At 52.5% G+C, this 15,837-nt stretch overlaps 1 protein-coding gene across 1 annotated transcript; it reads left to right on the top strand.

Annotated features, from left to right (window-relative positions):
* The first annotated feature begins 2,179 nt into the window (after positions 1-2,179).
* On the top strand, positions 2,180-7,889 carry LOC129783253 (vigilin-like). The gene is made up of 7 exons (XM_055793240.1): positions 2,180-2,306; positions 3,227-3,381; positions 3,719-3,934; positions 5,576-5,782; positions 6,260-6,475; positions 7,314-7,520; positions 7,735-7,889. Exons 1-7 carry the CDS (start codon positions 2,231-2,233, stop codon positions 7,864-7,866), a joined length of 1,209 nt encoding a protein of 402 aa, XP_055649215.1. The 5' UTR covers positions 2,180-2,230; the 3' UTR covers positions 7,867-7,889.
* The last annotated feature ends 7,948 nt before the right edge of the window (positions 7,890-15,837 follow it).

Here is a 15,837-nt window from a genome sequence, read left to right on the forward strand (position 1 = left end):
CGGGGGCTGCGCGGAGGGGCTCGGCCCACCGGCCTCCTGCACCCGCCCAACCTGCCGGCCTCCCCAGCCGCTCCCCCACGCAGTGGCCGCCCCGCACTGCGCCGGCAACGGGGAGCGCTCCGGCGGCACCCAGGGCACGGACAAAATCCCTGAGTCACGTCGCGCTCCCCCTGTCTGTGGCGGCTGCCCCGCGGGTTGGTGGGAGGGCCGGGGCCACCCCCGAGGGGACAGGGCTGCGGGGGGCGGTCGCCCAGTCGCCTCCCCGCCGCTCTCCGGTAACAATGGTAACTTTTTCTTTGGTAGGATAAGGGCAGTTGCTCTCGGTCAGGTAGCTAGTCTTTTTTTCCCAATGCACATTAAGCTGCTTCTGAAGAGGGTACGGCCTATTGGAAGAGAGATCTGTAACCCTGGATTTTACAGCTGTTATCAGAGTGCAGAGCCATCCCAGATAAGCCCCCCTGTGCGGTTCACACCTTGTCAAAGAAAATCAAGATGTGCTATTGGTTACAGTATTTCCGCTGATACTGCCTTTCCCAAAACATACTCTTCCCTTTGCATATAGAAGCATGTTAAGCTGATACAAGTGCACTTAGGATTGTGCTGCTGCGGGGATTCAGGTCATTCACCCAGGCCGCTACCAGTCAGGTGGTTAGAGCAGTCAGCAGCTGCACTGAGACCAGTCTAACATGTTCAAACTGAATGCGAGCGTATGGCTGAAAAAGTTCATTCGCCGTGGCTGTGAGGGTATCTGACAATTTGATCTGTGGGTTTCTGCAAAATACCCACTTCATGTGAAAGCATTGTTTCTCTTAAAAAAAAAAAAAGAAAAGTACTAAACTATGGTTCACATTTGTTTTGTGTTCAAGAATGCTACAGAAGAAAATCCTCAGGCCTATACTGTGCAGAGCTTATCAAATGAACCTTACAGCAGGAGAGCAAGAGCCTGGCAGGTGTCCTCGTGGCTGTTTTGAAGCTGACAAGCAGTAAAGGCAGGATCTGGAAACTGCCTTTGCACTTCCCTTGCGGCCAGAAAGAGAGAAGTTGCAGATCCGTTGGTCCCATCCTTAGCAGGAGTGGGCACCCAGGCACGGCCTGAGCAGACACTGTAACAAGAAATACAAGCCTTTTAGCCCCTGTGGATCAAGCACAAGAGCAGCCTTCTTTCTGCAGCATTACCCTTAGGGAAATGCTGTGACATCCTTGACAAAGACATGCACTGCTGCAGAAAGTCCGGGGCTTTTCTGAAGTGGGCTGGGAAAGGCATGTTCACCCAGCATGTAAGGAGTCTCACTTGTCCAAGAGCATGTCACTGAGAGGCCCAGAGCCTGTAAAACTTTTGCAACACGGGTCTGTGCAAGAAGTAGGGAGGTGTTCTTTGTATTAAAATATGAAAACAGATAAAGTAGAGACAGGAAAATAAAACCCAGCTGCAGGATTAGGCCTCTCTTCCTAATGTTCCTAACCTTGAGAGAAGAAACTGTTGGGCTGCATGATGTACTGTAGTGGGCTTTGCAGGTAGTTTTTTTGTTTGGGTGATTGTTTTTCGGGGGGGGGGGGCGCGTTCTAGAAGCAGTTCCAGCAGAGTCTGCTACCAGGAGGCTGTGGTATTTACTGTGGGCTGTGAGACTGTATGTGGAGCGGAAGGGAAGGTCACGCTCGGTAGAGCCTGTTGTGGGAGGGATTGCAGAGGAGCTGGAGACACCAGGAGCTGCTCTCTGGGCCCCAGGTGCTCATGCTCGGTTGGTAATCAAGGCGTAAGTTTTTCAGGAAGAGGCAGCATCCTGGGCTCTTTTTTGTTTTCTCTCCAGGGTTCCACAAGGGTCTTGCACTGCCTATGTGTACCTTGGGAGACTGGTTTTAAAACTGCACGCCATTAATACTTGATAGATTAATGAGAGTATGCTTTAACAGCTTGGGGTGTCCCCCTTTCCAAGAGGCTTCTTAGGTTGCACATCCTCTGCCTTCTTAACGAGGAGCTCTGGTTTTGATGCCCGCTGTGCTATGAGGAAAAATCCCCCCTGAGTTTCTGTGTGGTTCAGCAAGAGAACAGGGCAGCAGACTGGCCCTGTAGGCGCTTCTCAAGAGGCCGGCTGGAAAAGTGCTCAGTAAACACGTCTTTTGCCTTCCTGGAGTGACTTGTGTGCATCTTGAATGGTGCTGGTAATAGTGTTGCCTCCTCTGTCTCTTCCAGTGGCATACCCAGATTGTGTGTGTGCGTGGGAGGTCGACGATGAGCTCGGTGGCACTTTTGACCCAGGAGAGCTTTGCCGAACACCGCAGTGGCTTGACGCAGCAGCAGGTGAAAGGTGAGAAGACACAGCTGAGTTCCTGTGATGTGCCTCTAAATAGAAACTGCGCAGGCAAGGTTCCTTGCTGTTAGCCAAGCTCGCTCCATGCCTCCGGCTCCCCCTAAGTGTCCAGGCACGGCGTTCGCCATTCCTAGGCTGGCGGCCTGCCAGACTCTGGCTTTCCACCCACAGGAGCACATCGGTGGTGCTGCACAGTGCAGGGCCAGGCGGAGGCAAGCCTCAGATCTTCACAGAGCTCTGGCTAGCAACGCTGTCAGCCGTGGGGCAGGGCATGTGCAAGCATGGGTCATTGGGCTGCAAGAGAGCCTCGTGGGATCAGTGTGCTGGATTGTCACTTCCTCCTTTGCTCAGCCAGGTGTTGGGGAAAGTCATTATAACCGTATTGACTGACTCACTGATGGGTCTCGGCACCCATTCTCCAGCTGCGAGCTGGCCCGCTTGGCACAGCCCAGTGCACAGCTGAGTCGAACATAAGCTACAGGCTTTCCCTGGACTCTGCCCCAACTAGAGTGCTTCTGCTTCTCTCTGCCTTCTTCCTGGGCATGTGTCTGTCTTGTCCCCTTCTGACCTACAGCCTTGCTGTGTCCCTTTGATTTCTTTCTGCTTGGCCTGTTGTCCCCTGATGAAGCTCCTCCTCTCAACAAAGTTGGTGATAATGTGCTTGTTTGCTGCCACCATTCACTTGCACGGTTGCTTCCTGCATCCATGGCGGCACCTACTGCAGTCTGTGCTGTGCTGAGCTCAGCTGTGCTCCCGACTCGGCTGCTCTCCACAAGCATAACTGTAGCAGGATGAATAGTAGTGCACAAGTCCTTTGTTGTCCCTCTTTGATGATGCCTCAATAGAGTTGCACTGCCTATGAATGGGGGCGTTTCTGTGGGGAGAGCATCTCATTTGCCTTGTTTGCTTCACCGCAGTAACAGCTTTAAACTCTGAAGAAGAGAAGGATCCTCCCACCTACGAGGAAGCCTTCCCTGCGCTCCCTGAGAAAGCACCATGTTTGGAAGCTGCCCGGGAACCTGCTGGGCCCTGGAGCAAAATCCGGCCAATAAAGGCTTCTGTCATCACTCAGGTTGGTGGGAGTGGGTGTCTTATCTCCCTCCTTTTCATCCCTCCAAAAAGTAGGTGAAGTGAAGCTTTCCCTGGAGTATGAAATCCCTTAGTGTGTCAGAGTAACTGCCTCTTTGCTGTCCTTTGCCCTGGCGCACAAGGAAGACTGCAGCTGAATGCTAGGACTGCTCTGGAGGGGGAGGGATGTGTTGAAAAACTGCCCAGAAGAAGCTCTGCATCCCTGTTGCACAGATAGCTGGAACAGGCCTGAAGGGAGGATTGCAGAGGGAGGCACTGACAATCCAAAGCACACTGACACCTTGCTGTGCCCTGCTTGTGTCTGTCCCGTGGCTGAGCAGGTGTTCCATGTGCCACTGGAGGAGAGGAAATACAAGGGCATGAATCAGTTTGGAGAAGGCGAGCAGGCCAAGATCTGCCTTGACATCATGCGGAAGACGGGAGCTCACCTGGAGCTGTCTCTCGCAAAGGACCAGGGCCTTTCGATCGTGGTCTCTGGCAAGGCGGAAGCAGTCACGAAGGCTCGGAAGCAGATTGTCGCTCGACTGCAGACTCAGGTGAGGGCATCTAACTGTTTCTGCCTTCGTCTTTGCTCTTCCCCAAGACTCGCAAATGCTTTGAGACCCTTGGGCCCGTGTGCTTGTAAGCCAAAGAGGTATGACTAACTCAGCTTTGCTGTACGTTTTCAAAGCACCCAACTGGCAATTTGGAATGGGAATGAGGCTTAAAATAGGGTTCCAAGGTAATTACAGGCCGTGGTGTTGCATGAAGCGTGGAGTCTGCGATCTCTGGAACATTTGAGTTGCAACCAGTGACTTTGTGCTGAGGTGCTGGTGCTGGAGGGGGTGCAGGAGCCTCACACACAAAGCTAGTAGTGTGTGAGAACGGGACTGTGCTTTTCCTGAAGTCCTTCAGAGGAGAACGTGGAAGGCTGGGAGAAAGAAAAGTAGAGGAAAGGAAGTCCTGCCAAAAGCCAAAAGCTTCGGGTCAGGGTTCTGCATTGTGTAACTCAAGGCACACTGGTAAGGAGCCACAACCCTGTTGTTTCGGTTGCTTCAGTCCTCTAGGTTTTGATCTCTTACCTTAAGGTTCTTGAGCTCATAGTCAAGGTGGTAGCTCTTGTTAGGATGTATCGCAGCCAGGTGTTGCAGTGTGTTTTAAAGCATAATGCCAAAGGTAGGTAATGCAATGTTAATACCATGTCTGCTTAGCGCTGTTCAGCCCCTGTGTCATACCCTGCCAGAGGAAAGAGAAAGGAACGAAACCCTACATCCACAATGTGCATCTGAAAAAACAGTTCAGGTCGTGCCGCCACAGACCCGTGAGCCACTGTTCTCAAATATACCTCCTTCTGCCCTGGCCCCAGGTCTGGAAGGTGTGTCTGTATTCCAGCTTCTCTTGGGCTTGGCTAGCTTCAGGACAGGAGCACAGAGCTGAAAAGTCACACCGAGTGATCTTTTCTTCATCTTTTATTTTTCCATTATAGCTTGAATGTTCATTGTCTGATTGCTGTTAGTGGTTACCTAATCACAGGGATCAGGAGCATGATAGCAGTCATCAGCTACCAGACCTGTAAAAACTCAGTGAGAAGGGAAGAAGTCAGGAAGCCCTTGTATAGAGCAGCCCTTTAATGGTAGATTGAGAAGGACCCCTTTTGCATGTGGGGCCTTCTAGAAGCAGTCCCAGGAGCAGCATGTGCTACACTTGAAGACGCCTTAGCACTTAAGTAGCGGTAAGCATCTGCTAGCTGCCTGCCTCCTGCAGTAGGTTTCTGGTGTTGAATTTCTCTTTCCTAGGAGTCGTACTGTATGTCTTGTTCTCTGTAGCCTTGGCAGCAGATGCCAGAGTTCAGATAAACTCCAGCTGTGCGCTGCCATCTCAGTTGTTGCCTGGTGTCTTACACTGGAGGAGAGGCACCTCCTCGTCTGTGTCGGAAGGCCTTTGCTAATTCAGAGTACTGCTCCTGTGCAAACAGAAGGGTTTTGAGGGAAAGGTGGGCTTTATACTCCTGGCATAGAGGCACTGTAGATCAGCTGGTACAGTGTCAGCCCTCGGACAGAATGTGCTGGGAAGGCGTTGTGTTTGCTCTGAGGAGCAGTACCGCTGAGCAGCGTCTACCTTGCTTTCCCTGGCTCTGTTCCTGTGGATCTGCCAGTGCAGGCAAGGCTTTTCACAGATGCTTGGTTCTTCTGCCGCAGGCTTCAGCGACAGTTGCCATCCCCAAGGAGCACCACCGTTTTGTCATTGGAAAGAAGGGTGAGAGGCTGCAGGACCTGAAGCTCAAAACTGCAACCAAAATGCAGGTCCCCCGCCCAGATGACCCCAGCAACCAGATCAAGATCAGCGGCACTAAAGAAGGGATTGAGAAGGCCCGGCACGAGATCCTGCTTATCTCCGCTGAGCAGGTACCTCAGTACTGTGATCTCTCTCATGGCATTAGCTGGTCAGCCTTTTTGCTTCCCCACGGTATAGTCGGAGTTTGTAGCCACCGTGGCTACAGTCAGTGGCTAACGTTAGCCTGAACGGAGACGTATACTGTGCCACTCGCCGGCTGTATGAGCACCGCTGCCAGGTCCTGAAACTTCTTGTGCTGCGTTTTGTCCATCTCTGAAGCCCAAACAAGCATTTGATAGTTGAAGTGAAGCGTCTTAGGTGCCAGCTGGGATAAGGCAGGAGATCACAGGGGTGAATATCGTAAACAAGGAGCAGCAGCAGCAACCGTATTTGTAGATTGAAAGAGGTGGAGATCTACAAGCCCGCAAACTGAGAAGGTTGCTTGGGCCAGAGTGTCAGGCAGGACACCCCTGGGAACTTAGCTGTGCCTGGCAGAGACTGTAATATAGAGGGCAGTTCCCACCAAGGTCTGTTGTGGGCTCTTCCAGGATAAGCGTGCCGTGGAGCGGCTGGACGTGGAGAAAGTGTACCACCCTTTCATTGCTGGCCCTTACAACAAGCTGGTGAGGGAGCTCATGCAGGACACAGGGACGCGCATCAACATTCCTCCACCCAGTGTCAACAAGACCGAGATAGTCTTCACCGGAGAAAAGGAGCAACTAGCCCAGGCTGTGGCTCGCGTTAAGAAGATCTATGAGGAGAAGGTACGGATGGTCCATAAAGCTTCCCACCTTCCCCTGGCACCCGCTCCTAGGCACTCTTCCCTTCTTGTTCTACTTTTGTGCATCCCTCGGTTGCATCTGGCTCAGCAGCCCTTGCAGTACATGACCCCGAATCCTACCGTTTCCTCACTCGGCAGAGTGGGAGCTGGGCTGATACTATCCGGGAGGTGACAGATTTCTGGCTTTTCTGTATCGTGGGACTTAGCAGGCCACCAAGAGCTCCCCTGGCTGTTGTTCACACTAAGGAAGGAAAGAAGTGTGAAGCCTACAGTGGTGGCCAGCTGACAGTATCAAAGTTGCTACATAAGCAGAAGTTGCTGAAGAGTGAATGTCACTCCAGTTTATTTCCCACAGCCAACGCTGCTGTGAATATCCTTGTTGTGGGTTGCTGGGCTGTTTCTCCTCGTGGTTAGGTCTGTATTTGTACCGGTCTGGATTTCAACAATCGGCTTATAGCCTGCACAGTGTTGCATCACAGCACTGCCTGGGAGACGGCTGGGAGTTGAACCCTGTTGTCCAACGGGGGGACGGGGACGACGACAACGACATGCCTGTGTGTGTGTGTGTGGTCTCTTGCATGCCGTGTCCCAGGGAGCTTGACCCAGCATACTAGTTTTGTACTTCCCCTGTGAATTTTTGAGCACAAGGCTTTCTGTAGGCAGGGGTCCAAGGGGTGCTAGGGTACTGCCGAGCCACTGTGCTCAGCTTGGCTTTGCTCTTTGCTGGGTGCAGAGTTTGACTGCATCTTGTGCCTCTTCCTGTCGCTCTTGTCCTTCCCCGCCCCCTTGCGATTGATGCCTCAGTGTCTCTGCCCCTACAGAAAAAGAAGACTACTACTATTGCAGTGGAGGTGAAGAAGTCCCAGCACAAGTATGTCATCGGCCCCAAGGGGAATTCCCTGCAGGAGATCTTGGAGAAGACTGGAGTCTCTGTCGAGATCCCACCCACTGACAGTAGCTCGGAGACGCTGATACTGCGAGGCGAGCCTGAAAAACTTGGGCAAGCATTGGCTGAAGTCTATGCAAAGGTACTGACAAGATGGGCTAGGCCTCCTTTGAAGGTCCCGCGAAGATACATTTGTGAGCACTGACAGGTGTAGCGGGGGTGGTCTCTCTTGGGCCATTAGAGGTGCAGCTTAGAAGTCAATACCGGAGGTGCAGCATGGGAATTGGAACTGAATTGTTGTGAAGGCCTCTCCCAGTTTGTCCATCAAACAGCTTCTCTGTTTTTCTGTCTCTCAGGCCAACAGTTTTACCGTCTCCTCGGTCTCTGCCCCCTCTTGGCTTCATCGTTTCATTATTGGAAAGAAAGGACAGAACCTGGCCAAAATAACTCAGCAGATGCCAAAGGTATGGATGAGCTGGTTAGCTTAGCACCCCCGGCGTAGAAAAAGGTTTAGTCCAGATCACTCGTCACGGAAGAGAGAGGTGTCTTCTAGCGTGGGTAAACCCAGGGGGAAATGACACAGATCTTTGCTGTTCAAGGGAACCCTCTCTTTTACTGCTGCAAACACTGCTCCTCCTATGTTATTGTCATGGGTTGAGCCCTTCCGAGGAAGCTTTATGTGGTGCTGTTTTGAGAACTGATGTAGTAGGATACCTGGAAATGGCGAGTGCAGCGAGGCTTCTCCCTGGTGAGTTAGACGGTATCTAGATAAAGGCTAGATGAGTAAACTTCTCCAAAGCCCTTGCAGAAACTGGGACAGCACCAGAGCCTTGGGCTCTAGGCACTGCCATATGGCCGAAATCGTTAAGTTACTGACTTGTAAAATTGTGGGGATTTTGTTTGGGCTTTTTGGGAAGGAGCGCATCTCTTAGTGGCAGGGATGGATGGTGTAGGCCTGACCAAGAGCATTGGCCTGGCTTGGATCTTGGCAAATTCTTAAGAGATTCATTGTCTTTCACCTCAAGGTTCACATCAAATTCACTGGAGGAGAGGATAACATCACTTTGGAAGGACCTACAGAAGATGTGCATGTGGCTCAGGAACAGATTGAAGCCATGGTCAAGGAACTGGTGAGCTGGAGTTACTAGTTCCGGTAAGAAACTGGGGGAAGAAGGGGCAACAGAGCAGAGGGCCCCTGCTTAGGGCCAGAAAAAATTAGAACTTGGTTTTTGGCAATTGTTCATTGAAACACGTACTTTGTGTGCTAACGCAAACTGTCAGCATTCCTAGAGTTGTATGTAACATGCTGCCTGTGTGGCTGAGGGCTGCCCAGCAAGTGTGATGTGTGTGAGAGACACAGTTTAACTGTGAAGTGAGTGGGGAGTCCCGATCTGCGTTTCCGTGTTCCCTGCGAGGGGGCCGGCCAGAGACGGACGAAGCGATTGAAAAGTCAACGTATGAAGTGGTGGAATGCACTATTAGATACTAGAATGGGGAACTGTGGACCAAACACTAGAACGAATATCATTTGGGAAAAGCACAAACGCGAGGCCCCAGGTCAGTAAAGGGGAGTCAGAGGTCTTGGGAATACAGCCTATTAAACCCTGTTCCACAGGCAGTAACGTAACATTTGAGAACTGAACGGCAAGTCAGGAAGATCCTTTCTTGCTGTGGCAGGCTGCTTGTGTAAGGCTTTTATTGTCTGCCGAGGCTGCTGGAGTAAATGAAGAGAACCAGTCCTTTGGGCGGGAGCACTGATTCAAGGCACTTTGTAAAGCGTTCCCCAAAGCAAGGGCAACCAAGTCACGCCTCGTCCTGGCTTTGTGGCTTTAGCAGTGCTTCCTGGCTCTTATTGTTGCAGGTGCTGTTTTCCTGCCTGAAGCCCCAGGGCTCCTGGGTAGCCACCACCCCCCCAGCCTGCAGCTGATGTCCTCAATAAAATGATCTTTCCTCTCTTCTGACTACGTCTGCCATGTGATAATTGGGGACTGGGCAGATATTGTTTGCTGGTGCGTCCTAGGGGAGGACTTTGGGATCATCCCTTGGCCCAGACTCCTTGCCAGTGGGCATCACGGCTGAGCTTTAGGACTCACAGCACAGTCACACAGGGAGGTGGGGGCCGGATGGCACCTCTGGAGGTGTCACTGTCCCCTCAGCTCCTGCTCGGATTCTGGCTAAGACACAGCCTGTGCTCAGGCTCGATGGATGCTCCACTGGGGAGCAGCGCCATTAGCTCAGAGCCAGGACAACACGCAGGCAGACACGGTGCCGCCGCTGACCATCACCTGCAGCTTGCTGTCCCCTGCGGCCGTCATCCCTGCACACTGACTGCCGGGCAGTTTCTCCAGACGCCCACGCTCAGGGCAACGGTATAAAGCAAACTGCCATGCTGGCCACTACAAATACGTCGGCTCGCCCAAAAAGCTTTTCTAGCAGCTCCAACAGCAGCCGGACTGCTGAGGCTTTTGTGCGTCCCAGTGTGATACGGGAGACGCCCGCACCCTGATGGAGGACGAAGGATGAGCACTCTCACCATCAACCAGCTAACTGTTGCTCATAGGCTGCTGTGGTTCAAGCGGGGCCGCCAGCTGTGCAACACACAGCTGCTCCCTCCCTCCCTCCCTCCCTCCCCAGGGGGATGGCAGGGGCAACTGGGAGGCTCAAAGGGAGAAAACTCGTAGGCTGAGACCAAGGCTTTGATGTGTGCAGGGGAACGTGCTGGTGCAGTTTGTGATTGAAAACTGCGGGGACATCTTTGGGGAGGAGGTGGCCGGCCTCTCCCCTCCATCAGCCGAGGAGGTGCCAGCACCTGTGGACAGGTGCACAGGTATGAGGAGGGGCTGAGGGTTTTCAAAATCTGGGGCTTCTGGTCCAATTCCTTATTGTGCTGCTGGTGGATTTTGGTTTAGGTGTTGTCCACTTCCACGAGGTCACTTTGCTGCACGTGCTTTTGTGTTCCACGGGTGCGTTTGGAAGATCAAAGGAGCCGTGCAGGTGAAGCAAACGCAGAGCCCCAGGCAAAAGACTTCTTGCACACAGCACCCTCTCTGTTCATCCTCTACAAAGAAGCAGGGGCAGGTATGGTGGTGAAATCAGAAATAGTAGAGGGATGTCAGGCCAACAAACACTGACACGTTTCTCATGTATGACAGTAGTTTCTGATAGGTCCAAGCAGCTGCTGTGCCTCCTCCTGTCATTAGATCCCTTGTCTGTTTGACTTTTCCCACCCTGTAATGATAGAGAAGAAAAAACAGAAAGGTTGTTTCTCAGATGCATTGGGAATGTGCTTAATCAATCTAAATACTTACAAGAAGTCAAATACAAAATCGCAGATTTAAAAATAAAAGGCTCACGCCCCAGAATGGGATAATGCTGCCCAAGGGATAACGGCAGAACCGTGTCCCAGGAAGGCAGAAGAAAGCCCAGCAGAACGAAGCTGGCAAGGGTCTGTCCTACCCTCCAAGACCCCTCCAGTTTGTGGTGCCCCAGCCCGCGAGAAGGGGCAGCCCATCATCCCAATTCATCAGAGCTCCTGAAGCCTATCTTACGACCGTGCAAAATGTGGATAATGCAAAGCAACCAAAGGGATCTTATTTGAGGAGCTAAGGTAGCAATTTGGAAAACGGTAGCTTACTGCTCCAGGTGTCTTGCCACCTGTCAACTTCAACCTTTCCGGTTCAGGCGCTTGTACCTTTGCTTCCAACCACCCCCGAGAGCACAGCAGACTCCTCGGTAGACCCGGAACAGCTGATGAGCCTTTCAGAGGAAAGAAGGTAAAATGAGCTCCCTTTGTTTAAAATGAGAACTGATTCCAGTTGATCGTGGTTTTACCTCTCTAATAACACTGTGGAATATCAAGGTTTGCAGGGTCTTTCGTTTCAGGAAAATGAAAAGCAAAGAAACAGAAAGGGAAAACAGGTCTCTGGAGAAGAGGCTGAAAGCACACCAGAAGAGCAAAGGAGAGAAGAAAAGCTTTTCGAGATCAACCGCTGAAAAAATTCAGGAAGGTCAAGAAGCCCTTCCTGACCTTCCTGAAGAAGGTGTGTACCAGACACTGCTGTCCATCTTTCAAAACTCTCAACACTGCACTAAGGGCATGAACTATTTTTAGCGTGCACAAAGATGGCCCCAGATAGGAAGCAGACACCTGCCTTTTGGAAAAAAATGCGTGTCAGCAGGAAACTGCCATTCCCAGCGTTGCAGGTTTGGTTTTGCACTTATGGAAGTACTGTTTGCTCAAGGGTAAGCAGACACCTCGCCACAAGAGCCTCAATCCTTAGCTATTTACCTAGCTACCGAAATAAAGAGGCAAAGTAAGTCCCGCTGTTTTGTCCATGTTAGCAATCCTCACGCTGCCCTGTATCATCTGAATCCCAAATATGCAGCAACGTTGTTCCAGGTCACTACATACGCTTTAGATGCTGGCACTTTTTAAAAAGGCCGCGGCTCACCTGAGGTAATTTGGGGGCGGGTCGTGGTGTTTGTGGTGGTGGTGTGTGTATTGGGATGGACACTTTTTAGTTTCTTACTTCTTCTTCCCTTACCAGTAAACAGAGGTCTATTTCTCAAGATCTTGAGAAATGTCCTGAAAATAAGTTTTCATGACTTTTTTGTATATAGATGAATACTCTTTTAACGTACACTATTTCACTGGTGCTAGAAGTACTATATTCCACTTCACATGGCTTGTTTCAGTGACAGCCTTGTACCGTAAATTCATATCGTGTACCCCCTTTTTCCTGGGATCCACAAGTTGCGATGCCTGCAGTTTGTAGTCCCTGCATGCACAGGCTATCTGCCCTGGCTGAAACCTGACAGGATAACAAACGGTGATTGCTTCAGGCAGCTTCCCTATGCAGATGTCCCAGGAACCCCTTTGGAAGAGTAACCCAGAGAGGGTGCTTCAGGGAAGCCGCAGGCATGTCCAAAGCGCAGAACTAATGAGCAGGACATGCACGGGAGAGTCTGTGTTTAGTAGCCACCTTATAGCTTGAAGTGAGCGATTCTTATTTGCTTTCCAAATCCATTTTCCTCCTGCCTAACCCAATTGGAAGAGTGAGTTCCACCGCATTTTTTTGTGATGTACTGAATGTATTCTTTTTAAAATCAGGTGCCACCTTCTTGGCTTTGCTTCACGCTTTGTGCTGTCCCCTTTTTCTATGTACAAGAAACTGCACTGAAGACAGAGCGTTGATGGTTCTATTCAGCTGCAGGGGAACTGCCATGGAGGCTGTAAGAGAGGGGCAGGGCCGGGCGCAGGCCGGGGGGTTTATCCGTTCTGAGCCCCTCGACCCCTGCTGTGCATATCTGACAGCCCTGCCTCGCTCACAGCCGCTGTCCCAGAGGGAACAAAGCCCAGGAGAGAAAGTTCTCTGTCGGCTCAGGGGAAGCACACATGCATGGGTGCAGCACGCTCGTGTTGCAGCCAAAGTGATAAACCAGCCTTGCTTAGCACAGCTCTCCGTGCAAAAACCTCCGTGGCTGCAAGGATCTCAAGCCTCAACTCTGAGCGCTCGATGGAGCTCCCTCCCAGCCAGTCGAGATTCCCGACCGTCCTGACGTGGCGCTTTCCCTCCCAGCAGCGCCCATGCCCATTGAGTGCCTTTCGCTTGCAGCCGGCTGTAATGCCGGCATCACCCCTGCACTCCAGTTTTTGGCCTCTCTGAGTGTTGCTCACTAGAATAGCCCCGAGAGTGACACCCCCCCCCGCCCCGTGCCGGCTGCCCCCATTGTGTCCATAGGGATAGCGGTTTGCCTGCGGGCATGGTGGGATGGTGTTTCTTCCAGGAACCACATGGATGGCAGGGTGAGCCCGGGGGGGGCTTGCGCCGCCCGGGCTCAAAGCTGGGGAGGCGGATTCCCCGCTCGCAGGGACTGGGGGCGAGGGGAAGTGTTTTAGGGACGGACTGTGGGGGCCGGAGGGAGGGATTTGAGGGACGGACGCCGAGGAAGGCCTCCTGCCTGCAGAGATGGCTCTGGCCCAGGGCAGGGCCCTTCTCTGGATGCCACGGGGTCGATTGCAAAGGACCAGGCTGCCCCATGCAGGGAGCAGGTGCGTGCCGGGGCTGCCAGGGGGCCCTGCCTGGCTGTTCCCAGCCCAGCCCCGGCTGGGGCCAGCCCTGCGCTGCAGCCCTGGGGCCGAGGCGCAAGGAGCCGCGCATTGCTGAGGGTGCTGCACCCTGCCGGTCCCCGCCGCCAGCTGCCGGCTGCCCTGGGCTGCCCCTCGCTCTCCCCAGCTCTGCCTGCTGCCAGCGCCGGGGGCACCGCCACGGGGCTTGCCCCCTGCCCACAGCTGCCCTGACCCACGTCTGCAGCTGCACGTGGTGCCCACATCGCACAGCTGGGGCGGGGGTGGCAGGTCTCTCTGGTGGCAGCCTGGGACTGGGGGCAAAGCCAAGCCCATTCCTCGCTTGTGATCTTTGTCCCCAGGGAGAGCCAGTGCAGACGTGTGCTGCGCTGGAGAGTGTCGCGCAGGGAGGTGACGGCCGACTGCAGAGCAGCACTGAGACCTGCGTGACAGCAACGGCAGCCAGTGGCCGCAGAGCAGCCCAGGGGAGCTGGTTCCCTCGACGGGCCCCAAAGCAGCCTTCCTCAGCCCCTGCTTTTGGTGACGTGTGGAGCAGCGCAGGGATGTCTCTCAGGCTTCCAGGCCTGAGGAGGCTTTCCTCCTCAGGGGCACTGTTAGAAATCCCGCTCCCAGGATTAAAGCACCCCTCCCACCATGGATCCGAGGCTGTGTATCCAGCCCCCTGGAGCTGGGTACAGGTGCCCTGAGGGGTCTCTCTGGGAGGATGGGGCCACCTGCCTGGTGGCTCTGACACAGAAATGATGAGCTCAAGCCCTGTGACTGTGGCCGGCCGGTTCAAAGCCTCCGAGTGCCTCAGTCTTTCTGCCCAGGAGCGTTTATCCCAGGCACTGTTTCAGGGTGTGAAGATGGGTGCCGGTGATGTTCTGGTGCCTCCACATGGCTCCCACTTCAAGGTTACGATGCCTGAGGTCAGCGTCCCCCTGAAGGCCCTGACAGAGATCTCCAGGGACTTTGTGTTCCATTTTGTGTTGCCTTAGGGCTACAGCGTGCTGGGGTTTGGGGGCGACAAGGTTATGGTATGCCAGAGGTTAAGCGAGTGAAGCGTTAAAGCGTGTTATTGTTATGGACAGAATCTGGGTTTGTTGGCTCTGTATTCCTGGGGTTATGGTAGTGTGATCTTATTATGTGTTCTTTGTGTGGTTTTGGTTTGGTTTTTTTATGTGGAGAGTGCCTTTTTTCATGTTTTTGGCCTTTGCAGGGTTTGGATGGGGGCCTTTGGTTTGTATACAATGTTTCTTCTGGTTGTTTTTCTGCTGTCTGCTGTCTGGCGGTGTTTTTTCTGTCTTGTCGACCAGTAATGATGGTTTCTATATCTCCTGCAGGTCAGGCAGTGTTACTTCTGATGTGGTCTGACTCATTTCTGGTGAGTTGGTAGGTAGGTATGGAGGACTTGTGGTCCCTCCATGGAGAATGACTGCTAGAGGACTAAGAGGCAGATCTGTGGAGGGGTGAGAGGACTGCTGGCCCACAAGTAGTGACTGTCAGAGGACTACGTGTACTTGAATTTATGCGGGCTTCCAAATTCATGGTTGGTTATCCTGCCTTGAGGAATAGCCATGGGAAGTCACCAGCCATGCAGAAGAAGAAGATTCCCAAGCCTGTGTGGCTTTCTGGTTTTGCTTTCGAGTAAGAAAGTCTTGTCTCTCCGTGAGTACAACTAAACCGGTCAGTTTTGTTCACCACAGAAATCAGGGAGCAGAATTTTTGTGCTGTGCCTCACATGGCTGCCAGGGCATGGTGAGAAGCAGCAAGAGAATTCCTGCCTGGCACCTTCTCCAGGGGAGCAGTGCTGCACTTTCACCGGGTGAGCTCTGGTTCTGCATGAGTGCATAAGTTTTTGGTCAATTTCCTCACCACAGAAAGCAGGGAGCAGAACTTTTGTGCTTCTCCCCACATGGTTGCAAGGGCAGGGTGAGAAACAGCAAGAGAACTCCTTCCTTGCACCTTCTCTGTAGGACAAGGCCTCAAGGGCAAGAGTCCAAGTACTGATAGCCTGATGAATAGAGACTTGTTAGAACTTGTAGGGCACAAGCCCTGGGAGCAAAGGAACAAGCTAACTGCAGACCCCTGAGCCGTCACAGTTGAGGAGGCAACCAGACGGACAGAGAAACAAGTAGCCAGATAAGGGAACAGATGGCGCCGGTATGTAATTAAGAAAGCCCCGTAGAAAGAAACTCCCTAACCTTGGAATAAAAATTATTGCTAGGTCAAGATAAACTAGTAAGTACCTATTGCTCTAACGGTGTGCCTTAAATATTAACCAATCGGTGTTTCTTACGCCTAAGATTTAACCAATCAGGGTGTAATATGTAGAAGGTAGAAACATATATAATTGTAAGAAAATCACTAATAAAGGGACAACTTGCTTGCA

Source organism: Falco peregrinus (assembly GCF_023634155.1).
Source record: "Falco peregrinus isolate bFalPer1 chromosome 12 unlocalized genomic scaffold, bFalPer1.pri SUPER_12_unloc_8, whole genome shotgun sequence".
In the NCBI taxonomy this organism is placed as follows: Eukaryota; Metazoa; Chordata; class Aves; order Falconiformes; family Falconidae; genus Falco; species Falco peregrinus.

What these genes read in the sequence shown, in the direction of transcription:
- LOC129783253 (XM_055793240.1), top strand. Translation starts at nt 2,231, where the DNA reads ATGAGCTCGGTGGCACTTTTGACCCAGGAGAGCTTTGCCGAACACCGC. An exon ending in TCGCTCGACTGCAGACTCAG is followed by an intron (nt 3,935 to 5,575) that starts GTGAGGGCATCT and finishes CTTCTGCCGCAG; the next exon opens with GCTTCAGCGACAGTTGCCAT. An exon ending in TGCTTATCTCCGCTGAGCAG is followed by an intron (nt 5,783 to 6,259) that starts GTACCTCAGTAC and finishes GGGCTCTTCCAG; the next exon opens with GATAAGCGTGCCGTGGAGCG.